Below are 17,771 nucleotides of genomic sequence, written 5' to 3'. Positions count from 1 at the left end.
AAAAATTGTAAAAATGGCTTTCAGGGTATTTTTTAATTTTTGTGAATTTTAACAACTAAAACGAGAGAAAGAAGAGAAAGCCTTGCATAAGTTTTACTAATCCTGAGGGCAGAGTGTCTCCTTACAGCCAGGCATTCAGAAAGGTTTTACAGGTTCTGCTTTATAATGTAAATTTAGCTTTCTGCATTCTTTGGTCTGAAACTTACAGCCAGAAGCTGTTTGCAACTTCCCTTAACTCCATCTCCAGCACATATTTGTGGTGATTGTCAGGTATTTGCCAACACTTCCCACCTCTCAGTCTGATCCTGCAGGTCTTAGCTCTGGGCTCACAGGTGTAGGTCTTGGATCAGCACACAGGGGACTAGCGTGCCTCCCTCTCCCGCTCCGGGACCGCTGTGGAATTAATCCCCTGCCTGGCTACAGGCAAGCTGGACAGAGGGAGGAATTAACTCAGTCTCTGCCTGGCTGCAGGAAAGCTGTGGAGCTCTGGCTGGGGCTGGCAAACCCCAGTGAGGGTTTGCCAGTGAGGGGGAGAGGGGACAGAGGGAGGAATTTGCCCCAGGGGCTATGCAGTTTGGCCACGCCCCACCCCTACTCAGGCTAGAGCAGAGGGGAGGGGCCAGCCCAGCTCTCTGGAACAGAGCCCAGCCCAGATAACATGCCGGGATGCTGGGGATCTCTGATTTAACTTAAACCAGCAAGGAGTCTGGGACAGACATTGCATAAACCGGTTTGAGTTGATCAGTTAAGTCTGATGCTACATTCAACCAGGTTAATCTCAAACTGGTTTCAGCTATTTTCAAACTGGTTCATGTACACTGAATGTCTGTTCTGTTACAGGTTTAAACCAATTTCTGATCACTTAAACCAGTTTATGTATAATGTCTGTCCCTAGCCTATTTGCTTAGCTCTACTCTCAGTAATAAGACTTGGTCTCCTTTACAGTGTTAAAGAACTGATTTGTTTTCTTACTTGATTGAAACACTCCATGAACCTTTAATAAAATTACAGAATACTTGGCTTTCACTATATAAGGTGTTGGGTTTTTTTAAATCTGGTAGAGTTGGCACGTGAACACATAGTACTTCTATACACAATCACAGAGGCTGCTCCAAAGCACTGGAATTCCAGTGTGTTGGAGCACACTTGATTAATGGAGCCTACTGGAGCATGGCGATTACCGCACTCCAGCAACCTCCTGCGTCTTGTGTATAAGCATCCCTGCACTTAAAAATGGCAGAGGGGGCTCTTGAACTAAAGTTCATCAAACAAGCTTTAGTTCAAGCACCCCTGCTGCCATTTTTAAGTGTGGGGAAGCTGATACACACAGCAGTGCTTTAATTAGAATGGCTCCCAGAGCCATTCTAATTAAAGTGCTGCCCCCTCCCCCCACCACCCCAGAACACATGAAAAAATGCCCATAGTATGATAGGGAAAGTGTGCCTCAAATTGGGAATGGAAAGGCAGCTGACAAGGAAACTGACTGCTCTGGTGCTGCAGTTTTGAGCCTCTGGTTGGTGATGGTGACTCATTTAAAGACACAACAGAAGCAACTAGGAAGAAATGGGAGAGCTTACATAGTTATCAGACCAGCCAGCCTATTAGGGAAAAGGACTTTTCACCTAGATTTCAAATTAAGTTTTAAGGAAGCTCTTCTTTTAGTTCATAGAATCTTAAGAGCCTACTGTAGTCTTAAAGCCTGTAAATTTAAAGCCTACTATAGTCTACCCCCTATTATATGTTTTGTGTCCATTTGAACTATGGCTGTAATTAATCTATGTAGTGATCTTTTATACCTTGCTAGTGGTACATAAATCTCATGCATAAATCATATGGAGAGGAAAACATAAAACACATAGTAATAATTTGGTACAGCAAAGCATGTCCTATCAGTCCACTCTGTTTAAAATATTGGAGTAAAAACAGTACACACATCAGTGCACTTTTCAGCTACCTCTTAATTTTGAGAATTGAAGTTATTAATTTTTAGTATGCTATTAGAAAATTACCATAGTACATGAATGATTTTGTGAAATTTGTAATATTTTTATTATAATTGCCCTAAGGTTTACAAAGTCTGATGAAGATATTTACAGATTTTTTTTTTCATAGAGTCGGAGTTGTTTTCATTTTAAATACTACTGAAGAAATTGATGGGAATGAAGATGCTGGAGTAGCTCTTTGGAGAGCTTTTAACTACATTGCAGAAGAAACTGACACCTCTCAAGCTTTTATCTCCATAATCAATGTTAGTACCTTAAACAGATAAAAATAATATATAATACTTTTTCGACTTCTTGATTTCCCATACATTTAGGATTTCTCCATTTTGGGATTGTATAATACAGCTTCTTACACTTAAAACAAGATTGTTTAAAACTTGCATATAATGAATGATTTACTGAACTATTTTCCTGCTCCCCACACAAACGCATTGGAGTTGTATTAACTATCTATGAGTTTTGTTCAAGAAGGTAAAAGAATCTTATTCTTTAGATATTAATATTTTCATGTGGAATCCATTCTGGATTTTTCTGTATGGCCTTTTTTGCCTGCTTTTTGTCTTTGTTTCTGTACAAATTGGAATAACAATATCCGAAATGGTGTATTTCTTTCTGCTTTGAACAATTTCTGCAACCATCCAGTGCAGTAGAGAATAGGAGAGACTAGCTAAGACAGTTTCATTACCTGCATTTTTGTCTAGTCTGCTTCACCCTATTCATGGTTCTGAAGGACTTTGGAAGTCTTTCAGGCTTACATGTTAGGGAATAAGTTAAATTTCTTATGTTAAAGAAGTTAACTTCAGTAGGGAGCTGTAGAGACTAGAAAGGGGAAATGGATAAACTGAAGTGAAAGATCTCTGATTCTGTAAAATAAGTAATTTTAAAATAGATCCAAAGAACAGGGTGCAAACAGATAAAATCATTCTGTAACAATGTTTAATATTATATGTTTTCTCTTACTTTCACTTGCACTATTTCATTTTAGTGCCTAGAAACTTAAGGTAATATAATACCTGAGGGAGAGAAAAGGACAGAAAGGAGAAACCATAAGACTGCTTTAGGACAAAAATAGAAGTCCAGAGAGCTTAAGGATTGTAGGGGGTATACAGTGTTAGTTATTAGCAGGGATCCTTGTTTTCTCTGATTTAAAAAAATCCCCACTTTTCAGATGAAAAAAGTAACCCAAAATTCACATTTTTCCATGATCAGAATGAAACACCACTCTGTGTGTGTGTGTGTGTGTGTGTGTGTGTGTGTGTATTAGTTGTGTTTCATTTTGAACATGGGAAAATGTGGATTTTGGGTTACTTCATTAAATCTACAAATTGGGGACTATTTTTAGTTAGAGAAAACTAGGATCCCTGATTATTAGGAAGTTTTGTTATCCATGGCATGATCGCAAAATCTTCAGAATTTATGAAGATAATAGTAAAAACTGATGTATTTTTCAGTGTACTTTATTCCATATTATGAAGAGGACACTAAATATAAATAAGACATATATTTTTGCATCTTCATAAGCCTGAAAAAGTTATGGCCACAGGCAGGGATGGATCCAGGAAAGTACATGGTCATACTCCACCTTTTGGCTCTGCACCACATGCACAGCAAGCTTTCTGAACTCATTGGCATCCCAGCAGAGCTTCTGTCAGAGCTCTGCATGTGCTGTAAATTGTGAGCTCTCCAATTGGTTGGTGCAGGGTCTGGCTAGAACTTTTGCTTTCATGCAGCTCTGGAGCCTAGTGTGTGAGTGCTGGAGTGATTCATCTTTTCCCCTTCCTCACATTGAATTCAGCAGCAGGGAAGAGAGGCGCATTAGCACTCCCCCTGCGTTCTGCTGCTCTGGTGAGACTCCCAGCTGACCCAGCCTCCGCCCCCAAGCTCTCAGAGCTGAGTCAGCACAGTGGCAGGTGATGATGCAGCAGCAAGGGGAGGCGTGCTCAGCCACTCCCTGCAGCCTACTTATGCTCCCTGAGGCTGTCCCTGTTCGCAGAGGAATGGGGATCCCTGGGTGGTGTGCAGGAGCCCACCCAGGGACTCCCATGCCTCGGCCCCAGGGAGCACAATCGGGCTGTAGGGGATAAAGTGAGCATGGTTGCTTCAGCTGCCTGCCTGCAGCTGACAGATACCTGTGGCTGATATTGACAGGTGCCGAGGGAAATGCTTGCCCATGCCTGGCAGCCAATCAGGGATGTCCCACCTGCTCAGCTGTGCTCAGCAGTCTCCAGCAGCCCGGAGAGCCCGCTGGAAGGCATGTAGAAGCACCCTCAATGTGCTGGCCTCGGCCAGTGCAGGGAGCCTGCATGCCCTTCTCACCAAAGGGTAAAAGTGTTCTGTTCACTCCCGATCTAACTTGCCTGCACTGCTTACAGAAACCTGCGTAATTTTGATCAATTCCACCTCAAATTTTTGAACGTCTGTACTTAATGCATTTCATCTGCAATATCAGACAGTGATCCCTGACCAAACAGGACAGAACATTACTTAGACAAGTGTTCTGATGGGAAATCCTATGTATGATCTGTTTGCAAGCAGCATGCATAATAACAAATAATTAAGACAGCATTTTTTGTGTAGCTAAAATAGCTTTGTTTTGTACCTGTTTTAAAATTTTTGTAGATGTTTCATGAAGTGAAAGAGGAAGATTTTCTCACTGTGAATCATGTGAAAAATGTTCTTAGAAATGAATTTCCTCGTGCCAATGTTCCAAGTATACTGGGTATTCATTCTGAATATGATGAGGAAAGGAAGGTATGTTTGCAGAGTGGTAAGACCTATAGTTTTGTTTTTCAGGTAAGATGAGAAAGGTTTCTAAAAGTTAAATCAGTTGAGTGCAATATTTGCTGAGTTGGATTTTTCAGATGTTGCAATATTGGAATTGTCTTTTTTGATCATTGCCCTCATTAGTATTGACTAGTAGTAAGTGTACAGCTATGACTATGGTAGATATCCATTGACAAGTTCATTTGGTAAGCATCACTTGTATTAGATACTAGTTTACACAAACACTCTCAATAAGGAAGAAATCCTGTCTTCTAAGTAAATCATATTTCCTTGAATAAAAACATAACTGGTGGATACAGACATTCTGATCTAGAATTGCAATTCATCATGTCAGAAAGTAGAGAAGGCAGAAACATACAGATATTATCTTGTGTCTGAGTGGAATGTAGACACACTAGGAAGATTATCAAGGAATTTTTTAAACCCTCTTGTAATGAGATGAAATATATATCTCATGACAGATAATTCTGAGAGGCCAACCTGACAGTAGGCACAGCAGAGGTTCCTGTTTGTGATTGGGACAATTAAAGGAAAGGAAAAAAAAGAATACTGAATTTTAACAAAAGTAATGGGAAGGGCTATTTTCTTCTGCTATAATGATGTAGATATTTTTCTTCAGAAATCCATAGGAGCATTATTTTCGTCCATGTATTTTCAACCATATTTAATCTGTAAAATATGCATTCTTTGCTTATTCGTTATGTGCTTAATATTCTTCAAATAATGCAAGGTAAATAATAGCTTTTAGCAAGAATGCTATAACATGGTATACAATCAAAGATCTAAAAATAATCTTTATATGGATTTACAGAAGTTTTTGTTCTTTTTGATAAAGTATGCTTCACATACTGTTTAATTGTTTTGTTTTCCAAGATACTTTCTGAGGTATTCTAATGGAATTGCAATTTCAGTTTGCTCACTACTACTCACAAAAATGGACTAGAGCATACAGTACTTAGACATTAGCGTTTTTTCTCTCTTGAAACTAGTTGTATTTCTTACTACGGTCAGCCACATTCTGTTTAACTCCATGATATTCCTGATATGAATAGGCAGGAGCAACCTTTTATAAGAAGACTGGCCTGGGTCCATTGCCTCAGGCTCTGTTTAATGGTGTGCCCTTTAACAGTGAAGAGATGGATGCTGCGGAGTTAGAGACAATTATTCTCCAGAAGATCATCGATGCCACTGGGTTCTTCCAGAGGGCAGTTTTCATGGTACGCTTAGCATTTCTAAAAAAGTGTAAGGTGAAATACTTGGCAGTAGGTTGTTTTAGTCATTCTTACACTCTGTATTTTTTATAATATTGTGGCTTGAAATTAATGTTATGAAAGTTGAAATAACATCCTTGCCTTAATTTGCAATTATGTATTTGAAACTTAGTATACTTTGGTTATGCAGACATTAAAGTTTGACCAAGCAGATGCTAATCTTTGGAATATTTTCAGGCAAAAAGTACACATGTAAGAAAATTTGGACCTGATATATTAAAATCCCTGTCATATAGTATTTATATATTTCTTTCAGTTTGACCATTCCTAAACTTAATATATACATTTTTAAAAATTAAATTGAAACACACAAATTTAACTACTTAGGCTATGTTTATCTTAAATTTTTTAATAAATGGGGATTATAGAGAATTGATTTTTTTTTTTTTTACTTTGCTACAGGGTTTGTTAAATGATCAAATGGACACAGTGGATTTCCTCATGGAACAACATAATGTAATTTCCCGTATAAACCCCACCATTTTTAGTACTGAAAGAAGATATATAAATTTCATTTCCACTTCAGGTAAGCATTTTACTTGCTTGCTGTTGTCATGTTTTTTTCAGTTCTTATTTGTAATAAATTGTATTTTAAATTTTGCAGTTCCTGTTGACACAGAAGATTTTTCAACTTTCTCCTTTTTGGACTCGCAAGATAAGAGTGCTGTAATTTCTGAGAACATGAAGTATTTAACAAGGAAGGGTAATCTTTCTTGTTCAGTCTTTTAACCATGTAACAGTTTGCCTTCAGTGATGGCAAGAAAAAATATTTGTACAAGTTAGTATTTTTCTGGAAACTTGGGATAAAAAGGAAATGTTAGCATTGGTCAAAGTGAATATTTATAAGAAGATTGGCCTAAAACAAGTTGTCAAACTCACTCCATCCCACAGGTCAGAACTAGCCTGTGGGGCTTTCATGGGCCAGATTGGATCCAGCAGCAGCAGGGTGATTGGCAGTGTAGCAAGCAGCACTGTGTTGACACAGCTCACACAACCTTGCCCCCTTGCTACCAAAGGCTGTTCCCATTAGGTCTCCATTGCTCTGAATTCTGTGGCAGGCCCTGCTCCACCCCTAAATTCCTGGGGCAACTGGGAGCCCTGCAGATCAGAGGAATTGGTTCAGTATTTAGCCCAGGGGCTGTATGTTTGACCTAATATAAGTGTGTGAGATCCCTGATATTCTTTTTTTTTTTTTTTGGTTTACTACAACAACCAAAGGCTTTTGGGATTGTGAGTCTGCCTGAATAACTCTGATGTTGCTAAAACTTAGAATCAAAATTGTTAGAACAATGAACTGGAGTAATAGATTATTTTATAATACAGTCATAAGTCATCATGAACAGTAAAACTGATTGATTCAGCCCCCTAAAGTAAGAAGTTTCTTTGTTACTTCATTCTACAATTCTGTTATTTACATGTTAAGCTTCAATAATCAGGTTGTCCAGTTCAGCCACAATAAATTTAAACCTGGGGGTCATTTCAAAGCTAACTGGTAGTAAGGCAGTGGGAATAAATGATATCCTCCTACAGTTATGCCAATACATTCAAACATTTTTTACCAGTTAAGAAATACACTCTTCCTCTTGGATGGTGTGGCTCAGGGAGTATGGTGTGCAGTTACACTCCCCTTGGATTTTTGGCTCCATTCAGAGTTTAAAACAACTGCCTGGCACAGGCACCCGCATTTCCATTCAGAAGGAGCTGAGGGAATTAATTGACTGCATGGTTCACTATTATTTATTGGCACCTGATAATCTCTTTACTCTATAGGCGTTAATGACACTGATCTTCCACTAATCAGGTTCTTCTTTTCTCTACCATTTATTTGTCTATTATCTACAGTGTGTCCAGTAAAGGTGTGCTGCTACTTAGGAACCTATATTGGGTGGTTTTGTTCCTAAGGGATTAAACCCACACAAATCAAAGACAGGGAGGGGAGTGGTAGCACACTGAAGGCAAGTGACCTTCAATCAGAGGCAGGAGGGAGTTGCAAAAGTGAGGTGAAAAAGCAAGCTACTGTAGTAACCTTTTCCTAGATTATTCAGCAGGCAATGGAAGTGGTGGGTGGTTGAACCGGTAGGACAAGGGTTGCATAAAGCTAGGCATGGGTAGATCCAGAAGGGTTGTCTGTCTGGGTAGGGGCACTACAGGTAGCTGAAGAGAGTCCTCCCCAACTGTTTGTTTTTGTGTGTTAAGGAAGGAGGCCAACTATGGACATGCTGTGGAGAGGCAGGGCAGTGGAGGGAGAAGGGGCAGTAATAGCCCCAAATAGGGCCTTTGTGGGGTGGTGGGAACTGTCTGGAGGGATTCTGAAGGGAATGAGCTCTCAGGAGGCCATGAGGATTAAGGGCCTTTTGGCAGGTGGGGAGCCTATGGGGTAGAGCAGTGTGGGCTGAGGAGGGACTGGGGCATTTATTGGTGTGGGAGGGTGAGGGCCAGATGGGATTTGGGCCTTAAGGCAGGGTGGTGGAGGGTTAGGGAGCAATAGAGATTGGGGGGACTCAGAGTGTGAGGCACTGTAGTGAGGTTAGAGCACTCAGAGGGGCAGGGGAGGGCTCATTGGGGTGTGAAGGTGGATGGTGAAGGTGGATGGTGAAGGATCAGAGGATCTGAAGTATGATAGGGATGAGTTCTGTGCAGAGTGTAGTGGGTTCATGGGGGCAGTGAGGTGGCAGGGCAGGACTCAGTGGGGTGTGAAGGAAATGGTGGGGTCTTTGGGGGCTTAGGGCACAATGGAATGGGGCTGAGCACAGAGGATATGTGGGCTAACAGGGAATAGAGTAGAGCCAGGGAGCATTTTAGGTGGCAAGGGCACTGGGGGGTACTCTGTGGCCATGGTAGAATACGTGGGGGGACCCACATGTTGAGGGTCAGGGAGCAGTTCTGTCTGTAGCCAGGCTAGGAGGTAAAAGCTGTACGTCTCTGGCACTAGGTGCCTACCCCACTCTGGAGCTGTCAGCTAGACCCTTCCAAACTCAGTTATATTTGTTTTTGCTTGGATCTTAAACTGAATTATATAGCTTTAGGCTCCTAGCACATTGCAAAGCTTCCAGTTTATTTTTATATTGGAGAAAAATATGTGTTGTGTTATGTGATGATGATGCACTACACGTCATTCATGCCTGTTTTCAAAACCCTAAATTTCCCTATGCTTTCAGGCAAGCAGCTGGTTGCATATCATTCATGTTTTTAGTGACTCCAGTTTTTCCACAGGTCGATGCAGAAGTGCTAGATTGCTTTTGCAACTTTGTAAACAGCCTCAATTGTAAAGCTGGGCTGGCTATCCTTAAAGATTTTAGAGAAGGTACAAAATTCAGTTTTAAACCAAATATTAGCTGCAGCATAATGTATTTAAATTTTATCATCATCCCAGTATCTGTGGGTCTTGAAAATGTTTCAGTTTTGTATTAACACACTTATACTTTTAATAGTGTATTTATAATTAATTTATTGTGGTCATTTATAATTTATACATATAATCCAGAAGAGTTTTGACTTTATATCCGCTTCTTTTTGTATATCTTTATTATAATCCTTTTTAACATCTTTCCTGTCTAGCTATGTTAGTTTCCACATTTGGAGATCACATGTTTTTGGAGAGAGAAAATCATTTGACATTTTCTCAAGATACATGTTATGGATTAACACTCACTTGCACACTTCATCCCTGAGTAAAGGGTTATGCAGCTTTTTGTCAGTACATTTTAAATATTTTAACATAAGGGAGACTTTTGTTACATGTAGGAGCATTTTCATACACTATTTTCAAATGGGAACTAACTTCTTGTCTAGGGCAGGGGTGTCAAACATATGGCCCACAGGTCAGGTCTGGCCCACAGAGCTCTGTAATCCAGTTCACAGTGCTGCCCATGGATCTCAGATTGGACCCACATGCCACATGCAGTGTGATCCATACTGGCCCACATGAAGCATGCATGAGCCCCAGCCTCAGCCCCATGCACTACAGATGGCTCACAGGCCTAGTTTACAGCATGTGCTGCCCACAATGCCCCCACTGGACCAGATATGCATGCTGAATCGAGCACATGGGACCAGTCTGTGTGGCCAGTCCAGCCTGTAGACTGGCCCCTCACCACTCATCCAGCCTGCCAGTTTGATATTAGGGGTGTGCAAAATGGGCCGTATTTGATTCAGATTTGGCCTGATTCAGGGAACAGTGATTTGATTCACTGATTCGGATCACTGTCCCAATTCGATTCGGCCGAATCGAAATCTGGAGATTCAATTCTGATTCAGAGAATCAGTAGTTTGGCCGCAGACACATTCCCATGGGACGCTCCATCTGCCCCACCATCTCAGCATTCACAAGCTGCCTGGTACTTTGAGGTATGTAGAAAAAACATATAAAGCTGTGTCTATATCCGAATCTTCGAATCTCTCCGAATCATACTGGAGGCTTCCGATTCCATTTGGAGAGGTTAATGGGTCTCCTGATTTGATTCTGAACAGAGATTTGGCCACTGAATTGGGCCAAATCTCCTCTGAATTGAATCAGTACCTGAAGCTTCGCACAGCCCTATTTGATATCCCATGTCTAAGGCAATTCCATATCAATGGTACAGCACTTAAGTTAACTATCCTGTATTTCTCATCTGTGTTAGCATCTCTTAGGAATTTTAGGGCTTGGAGAGAGAGTCAGTTTCTCCAGGGAGAGTCCCTGCAGCATTTGGATTCTGGGAAGCATTCTCCATGCCCAGCAAGAGCTGGGCTGGAACACAGCATGGGGAGGGGAGGCCTTGAGGACTCTGTGCATGGGACGGGCACAGATCCCTGCCCCTCCCCCCCACAACCTTCCCTGCCCCTGCCGATCCCTGTACCTATTCACTGACCCTGCCAGACCTCCCACCCTGCACCCTGGGCTATACTAACATGCTCTAGGGCCCCCTGTCTTCCTAGTGTCCCACTACAGGCTCTTTGGGTCTCTGAACTTTTGTATAGGTCATTCTGTGCAAGTTTTTCTTTTAGGAAAACAAGCCTGGGAGACTTGTTCTGGATGATTTGAGTGTACATATGCAGTCTTAGTCAAAGATGGAAGGTAAAAGGTACTGAGAAGGCAAAGCCCAATCTTAAAATCAAAATGGAATTTGCATAAATCATAACTGCATTAATTTAATAAGTTGCATAATTGCATTAATCATGAACTACATAGAAAGATTAGCAAGTTGTAGCTATTGGCCATCTCCTTTTCAGATGAAGATGTAATATATGCAGTTACTATTTGGATTATTGCTGATTTTGACAAGCCAGCTGGGAGACGACTGCTTTCAAATGCTTTGAAACACCTGGTGAGTTTCTAGTAATTCCTACTGGAAAAAAGTCTAGTGTGTACTCTGATAGCTAATGCAGGTATTATATACAGCAATGGTTCTCCACTTCCTTAGACTCAAGGCACCCCTCAAAAAATGCCAGCTCTTAGCTGTTGCTCATTTTTGACTGTGAAAATATAATAGAGTAATTATTCTATTGCAAAGAACTCAGAAAGACCACAACAGATCAGAATGAATTCCTATGTGAAATCTGTTTACTGTGTGAATCATACATAGGTGTTTGAACCCCTTTACTAATATTGTGTAACTCCTTCAAAGGATCTCATTGACCCTGGTTGAGAATCACTAGTATATAGTCAGTGGAGTACATTAAATCAGATATGAAAGTAGGAGCATGTCAAGAGTTTTCTGCATTTATATTTAGTTTTTCAGAATTTTAAAGATCACAAGTAAATGCCATATGACATTAAAGCCAAATGTGGTTGACAGAGTATGGAAGAAAATATTAATGGAGCCATCTTCCTTTGAAGCTTCTGAAATGGTCTGTTCTTCCAGTACTTCAAAACTTCTTAGATTATTTAAGAAAGGAGAACAAATTATTTCACTTACACAAAATTAGACAGTTTATCTTTGAAACCCACTTCACATAATTGTCAGTGGAAAAAATGTAACATAATTTCAGAGTTAGAAACACTGCTACTGCTTGTAATTTTTACAATCCTTAGCCCAAAAGATAACCAGAGAATTAGCCAGATGGATTGAGGGACTGAAATAAAGAAAATTGTATGTCATTTATACTAACAAAGACAATCAGCTAATGTGTTGTTAGCTAGTTTATGGACTGCAACAGAAAAAACAACATTTATCCCTGTTACCCTTATTTGCAATCACAGCAAAATAAATCCCAAGAGGGCTAATGAAGGAAAGTAAATGACAGATGAAGTTGAGAAAATATATCATATATATTTATATATACCTGGGAGAGTGATGGAAACCTAAAAAATGTCAGTCAGTTCCTTGGGACTAGAAAATTTACAGAAGCAGAAATATGAGAAGATGTGAAAAGAAAGAGCAACAGAAAATTGTGTGGTATTTTGTTCTAGATAGCTAATATCCCAAAACTCAAGCACATGAAATATTATTTTAAAAACAAGAAAGAAAGCAACTGCATACAAAATACTATGTATGGCAGAAGTTTTAGTTCAAGCTGGTTAATCTGAGAACCAGGTAACTACAGACTAACATCTAAAAAAGGGAACTTTCTAGATTTACTAATCAGTGATGAAGCAGGAGATCTTCTTGCCACTGGTCCCTGTTTCTATATTTAGGAAGCTAAGTATCATAAGTCCAGGAGCTAGTTGGTATAGAGAAGTCTCTTTCCTCTTAGTATTTCAAAGAATGCTTAACAGCTCTTCTAAAAACTTTATTTCCTTGATGCTGAAGATGCACAGTAATATTCAAGTCCTTGTGCAGAAATGCTCAATTCCTGGGTGACTGCTAGATTTTTGAATAGGCCTAGTAGACCTTTTCCTTCTGTGGCTTATTTATCCTGAAAAGAAGAAGGTATGAAATATTACATAAGCCTAAGATTTGACCTGTGTTGAGATCAGCCTTAATGCATCAATAATGGCTTAAGACCCCAACCCCTGGCAGGTCAAATCTGGCCTGCAGAGCTGTCATCTGGCCTGCAGGGCTTTTTAATGTTAATTGCCACTTCCCTGCTGCCATATTTCTGAATCCATAGGGACCCCCATGGGCTGGATAATGTGTCCTTTTGCGACAGCACACAGCTGCATCCAGCTGCACAGGGTTCATCCAGCCTACAGCCAGATCTGGGTGTGCAGGGTCAGTCCAGTGAGTAGCTGGATGTAGTTGCATGGGGTCAATCTGATGTGTGGCCAGATCTGGGCATGCTGGATGACACCAATGGACTGACCCCATGTGCTGACCCCTTGTGGGTTGTGGAGCATCTCTCTGCCACTAATCTGACCCACAGCGCTGGAAGGTTGGGCCCAACTCGGTTAATTCATTTAGACTATGTTAATCAGAGTGTACTGGATCACCTAATCAAATAAAATTTTCATTGGTTGGCATCTCCTGCCTGATGGAATTTTAATTCTGTGATATCCCACTTTTGCAGAATGAAGACTGAACGTATTTCCAAATGTCAGAGTATGATTATCAATTATTTGGGACAGAGTCACTGCCTTGTTCCAGTCCCTTTGTTTTATTAAGGTGGCACTAAGTGGCATCTTCAGTGGTTATAAAGGTAGCTTAGCTCCTATATATTATTCCCCGCAGCTTCTGGCATAAGGGGACATCAGGAAAGGACTGGATAAAGTTTTCTCCAATCCAGTATTGGGGAATATGGTAATGTGGGCACTTCCTTTTGGAAATCACAGGGTGAACTTTGCAAGGAACACATTTTCAGTTTATCATCGCATAAAAAAATCTTTTTAACAAAGCCTCACTCAAAGGCTACCATTTATCTTCAAGATAAATCTGAACATCACTGATTTCCTCCCTTGGCTTTGTAGCCTTTATGGTAACAAATTTCATGTAGTTTTCTTTGATTTTAAGAGACAAGAAAATCAACCTATAGTTGTTTGTCCCAGTCTAAAGAATAATATTGTTTTCACTTTTTTTCTTCATATTCTTGTGTATCATCAGTTCCTTTAGAATGTATTCAGAATTCAGATATTTCTGATGCTAAGCAATAATAGGATAATTAAATAGAATTTCTCACGTTTATTTTGTGCTCAAATTGATTTTTAAGCCAGTTTTCAGTTATGTGAGTGAAGTATGGCACGTGTCTTTTACTCATTATTGAGTTATCAAAGTATCCAATAGTGTAGTCATAGTCCAGAAAAAATGTTTTAGTTAAAATATTTGTTATAGAGTAAACATTGGTATGTTAGCAGATTGTTGTACCTTTTAAATTTAAATATACATGCATGACTGCATTTAATTTAAATAATATATTTTTCACAACAGATAACAATCTAAAGATACTTTAGTGCACAGAGGTCCAAAAAGATAAATATGTATACTTAAGGCATAAATAGATGGAATTGTAAAATAATAATCATATATTTTCTTTATAGAAAACAAGCAGACATACAAGACTTGGGCTTGTGAACAACCCTGGGTCAAAAATAACTGAAGATAACACAGCTATTGCCAGGGGAATTTTGACAGCTTTTCTGACACAGAAAAACAGCAGTTTAAGAAGTTTTTTAAGCAAGTTAGTTAAGGAGGAGACAACAGAAGCCCTTGCTAGAGGAACGAAAATTAAGGAATTCTTTGTTCTGGTGAGTAAATAATATTTTATTAAATAAGTAGTCATTTGATGGTGATTGTATGAGCTACTTGCTATTTGTTTTTCTTCTTTTGAGAAATGATTTATTTAATGAGAGGTTGTTGAGAAAAATATACTTTCACCCAGTGTCAAAATAAGTGATTTTAACCATAAAATAATTGCTATATGTACAATTGCTGGACTAGCTTTTAGTACTTTGAAAAAACTGCTATTAGAACAGGAATATTTATTAGTTGTGTTTCTGCATGCTCTAAACAACAATTGTAATAATAGCAATTTGCTTGCCACTGTAGGTGTTAACTCACTGAGAGACAGATTGCTTCACTTACTGCTGATTATTTTTTAAAACCATTTCTTAATTTGAACTTTGACTGCTGGATTTATAACTAACAACTGGTGAGAATTAGCAGCTTGGTCTAAAAGTGACTACGCTTCAGCTTTTAATGTGATGTTTTAAGTGTATTGAATAGAATCATAGAAAATTAGGGTTGGAACGGACCTCAGGATGTCATCTAGTCCAACCACCTGCTCAAAGTGGACCATCCCCACGTAGATCATCCCAACCAAGTCTTTCTCTACCCAGGTCTTAAAAACCTCAAAGGATGGAGATTCCACAACATTTCTGGGAAGCCTGTTCCAGTACTTTATCTTCCTCTTTGTGAGAATTTTTTTCCCTAATATCTAGCCTAAACATCCCTGGCTGCAACTTGAGACCATTGTTCTTTGTTCTGTCATCTGCCACCACTGAGCATCCCTTTTGTAAATACTCTTATGTTAGTTAAAGGCTGTTATTAAATGCCCCCTCAGTCTTCTGTTCTTCAGACTAAATAAACCCAATTCCCTCAGCTTCTCCTCATAAGTCATTTGCTTCAGCCCCATAACCAGTTTTTTGCCATCCAGTGAACTCTTTCCAATTTGTCCACATCCTTTCTGTAATGGGGGGCCCAAAACTGGACACAGAACTCCAGGTGTGGCCTCACCAGTGCCAAATAGAGGGGAATAATTGCTTCCCTTGATCTGCTGGCAACGGTCCTATTAATGGAGTCCAGGATGCTGTTGGCCTTCTTTGCAACATGGGTATACTTTTGGTTCATATTCAGCTTCTTATCCACTGTATCTCCCAGGTCCTTTTCTGCAAAGCTGCTGCTTAGCCAGTCAGACCCCTGCCTGTACCAGTGCATGGGATTGTTTTGTCTTAAGTGCAGGACTTTGCACCTGTCCTGACTGAAGCTTGAGTGATTTCTTTTGGTCCAATACTCCAATTTTTCGAGGTATCTCTGAATCCTAATCCCACGCTACAGTGTATCTACTGCTCTCTGAGGTTGGTGTCATTTGCAAACCTGCTGAGGGTCCACTCCATCCCATCTTCCAGATCATTCATGAAGATACTCAACAGAACCAACTGTTAGGACACTCCACTTGATACTGACTGCCAACTAGACATCAAGGCATTGATTTACTACCCTTTGAACCCAATGATCCAGCCAGTTTTCTGTCTACTTTACAGTCCATTAATTCAACCCATACTTCTTTAGTTTGCATATGAGAATGTCTTGGAAAACTGTATCAAAAACCTTGCTAAAGTCAAGGTATCTCACATCCACTGCTTTCCTGACATCCACAGAGGACACTGTCTTGTCCTAGAAGGCAATCAGGTTGGTCAGGCATGACTTGTCCTTGGTGAATCCATGCTGATTCTTCCTAATTACATTCTTCTCCTCCAAGTGCTTAGAAATGAATACCCTGAGGACCAGCTTCATGATTTTCCTAGGGACTGCAGTGAGGCTGACCAGTCTGAAGCTCCTCAGATTCTACTCTTTTCCTTTCTTAGAGATGGGCACTATATTTGTCTTTTCCAGTTGTGTGGGCCCTCTCCCAATCACCATGAGTTTTCAAGGATAGTAGGCAGCAGCTCTGCAGTCACATTGGCCAGCTACCTCAACACTCTGAGGTGCATCATGTCCACCCCCAGGAGCTTGTTGTACATGTCCATTTACTTGTCGTAAACAGTCTCTAACCTGCTCTTTCACTACAGTTGGCTGCTCAGCTCCTCCCCAAACTGTGCTGCCAGGTGCAGTAGTCTGGGAGCTGACCTTGCCTGTGACGTAAAAAAGGCATTGAGTACTTTAGCCTGTTCTGCATCATCTCTCACTAAGTTGCCTCCCCATTCACTAGGGACTCACTAGAGACCCCCCCTTTTCCTGATCTTCCTCTTGTTCCTGACATATGTGTAGAAACCCTTCTTGTTACTCTTCATGTCCCTTACTAGCTGCTAATCCAGTTTTACAGTAGCCTTGCTGATTTCATCCCTGCATACTTGAGCAATACTCTTATACTCTTCCCTAGTCATTTGTCCAAGTTTCCACTTCTAGTAAGCTTCCTTTTTGTGATTTAGGTTCATAAAGAGTTCCCTGCTAAGCCAAGCTGGTCTTCTGCCATACTTGCTAGTCTTCCTGTGCATCGGGAAGGTTTGTTCCTTAGCCCTCAGTAAGGTTTCTTTAAAATAAAAGGAGTCTCTCCTGGACTCCCCCACTATCAGTGCTAATCTTAATGAAGAGAAACAACTAAAATTAATAAGAGCTTCAGGTAGTTAGTTTATAGCTACCATTTTAAATTGTTTGTTTCTGTGGAAACAGACCTAACTCAGGGAAAATAAGTATATGTGAATATGCTGTTGATTTGAAATATAGTCATCAGTTTAGAATGAGAACTCATTTGTATGGCTGATCTAAATTACTGGGTAACAGTTGGAAACGATAGGACAATTTCAGGCAAAGAGATGTTGATTGGTATTTTAAATACCAATAAGAAAATTATTTGGGACAGTACAGAGATATTTCATTAATGAGCAGTGTTATTTTTCACCTTCATAATCCATTTTTCCAATTAAGAACATAAGGTAGACTTTATGAGCTGGCAGTAGAAAAATGTAGTTGGCAGGTGTTATCCTATAAAGTATTTAGGAGGGTTAGGCAGCTGGAGATGTGAAGGTTTGGGTTGATATGTATGTCTTGTTGATGGAGCTTGGAAGGGTAGCAAAGTGATATGAAGATGGATTGAAGTTATGTCACTTTCTTATTTAGGAATTCAGTATATATTGGAGTAG

The 17,771-nt window shown here is 40.0% G+C and overlaps 1 protein-coding gene and 1 long non-coding RNA gene across 2 annotated transcripts in view; one reads left to right on the top strand and one right to left on the bottom strand.

Moving 5' to 3' along the window:
* Positions 1-17,771, top strand: part of UGGT2 (UDP-glucose glycoprotein glucosyltransferase 2) — a 246,877-nt gene that overhangs the window by 133,635 nt on the left and 95,471 nt on the right. Inside the window, exons 15-21 of the mRNA XM_019524912.1 lie at positions 2,113-2,248; positions 4,623-4,754; positions 5,840-6,004; positions 6,461-6,584; positions 6,663-6,761; positions 11,270-11,364; positions 14,451-14,657. Coding sequence (XP_019380457.1) covers positions 2,113-2,248; positions 4,623-4,754; positions 5,840-6,004; positions 6,461-6,584; positions 6,663-6,761; positions 11,270-11,364; positions 14,451-14,657 — 958 coding nt within the window. The remainder of the gene's footprint in view (positions 1-2,112; positions 2,249-4,622; positions 4,755-5,839; positions 6,005-6,460; positions 6,585-6,662; positions 6,762-11,269; positions 11,365-14,450; positions 14,658-17,771) is intronic.
* Positions 904-16,057, bottom strand: LOC109302949. The gene is made up of 3 exons (XR_002098971.1): positions 15,965-16,057; positions 13,061-13,064; positions 904-915 (listed from the first exon to the last, which is right to left on the bottom strand). It is a non-coding gene; the product is annotated as an uncharacterized LOC109302949 (long non-coding RNA).

Source organism: Gavialis gangeticus, unplaced genomic scaffold (assembly GCF_001723915.1).
Source record: "Gavialis gangeticus isolate Ggan-Ray unplaced genomic scaffold, GavGan_comp1, whole genome shotgun sequence".
Lineage (NCBI taxonomy): Eukaryota > Metazoa > Chordata > Crocodylia > Gavialidae > Gavialis > Gavialis gangeticus.
This window is presented reverse-complemented; position numbering and strand designations above follow the sequence as displayed.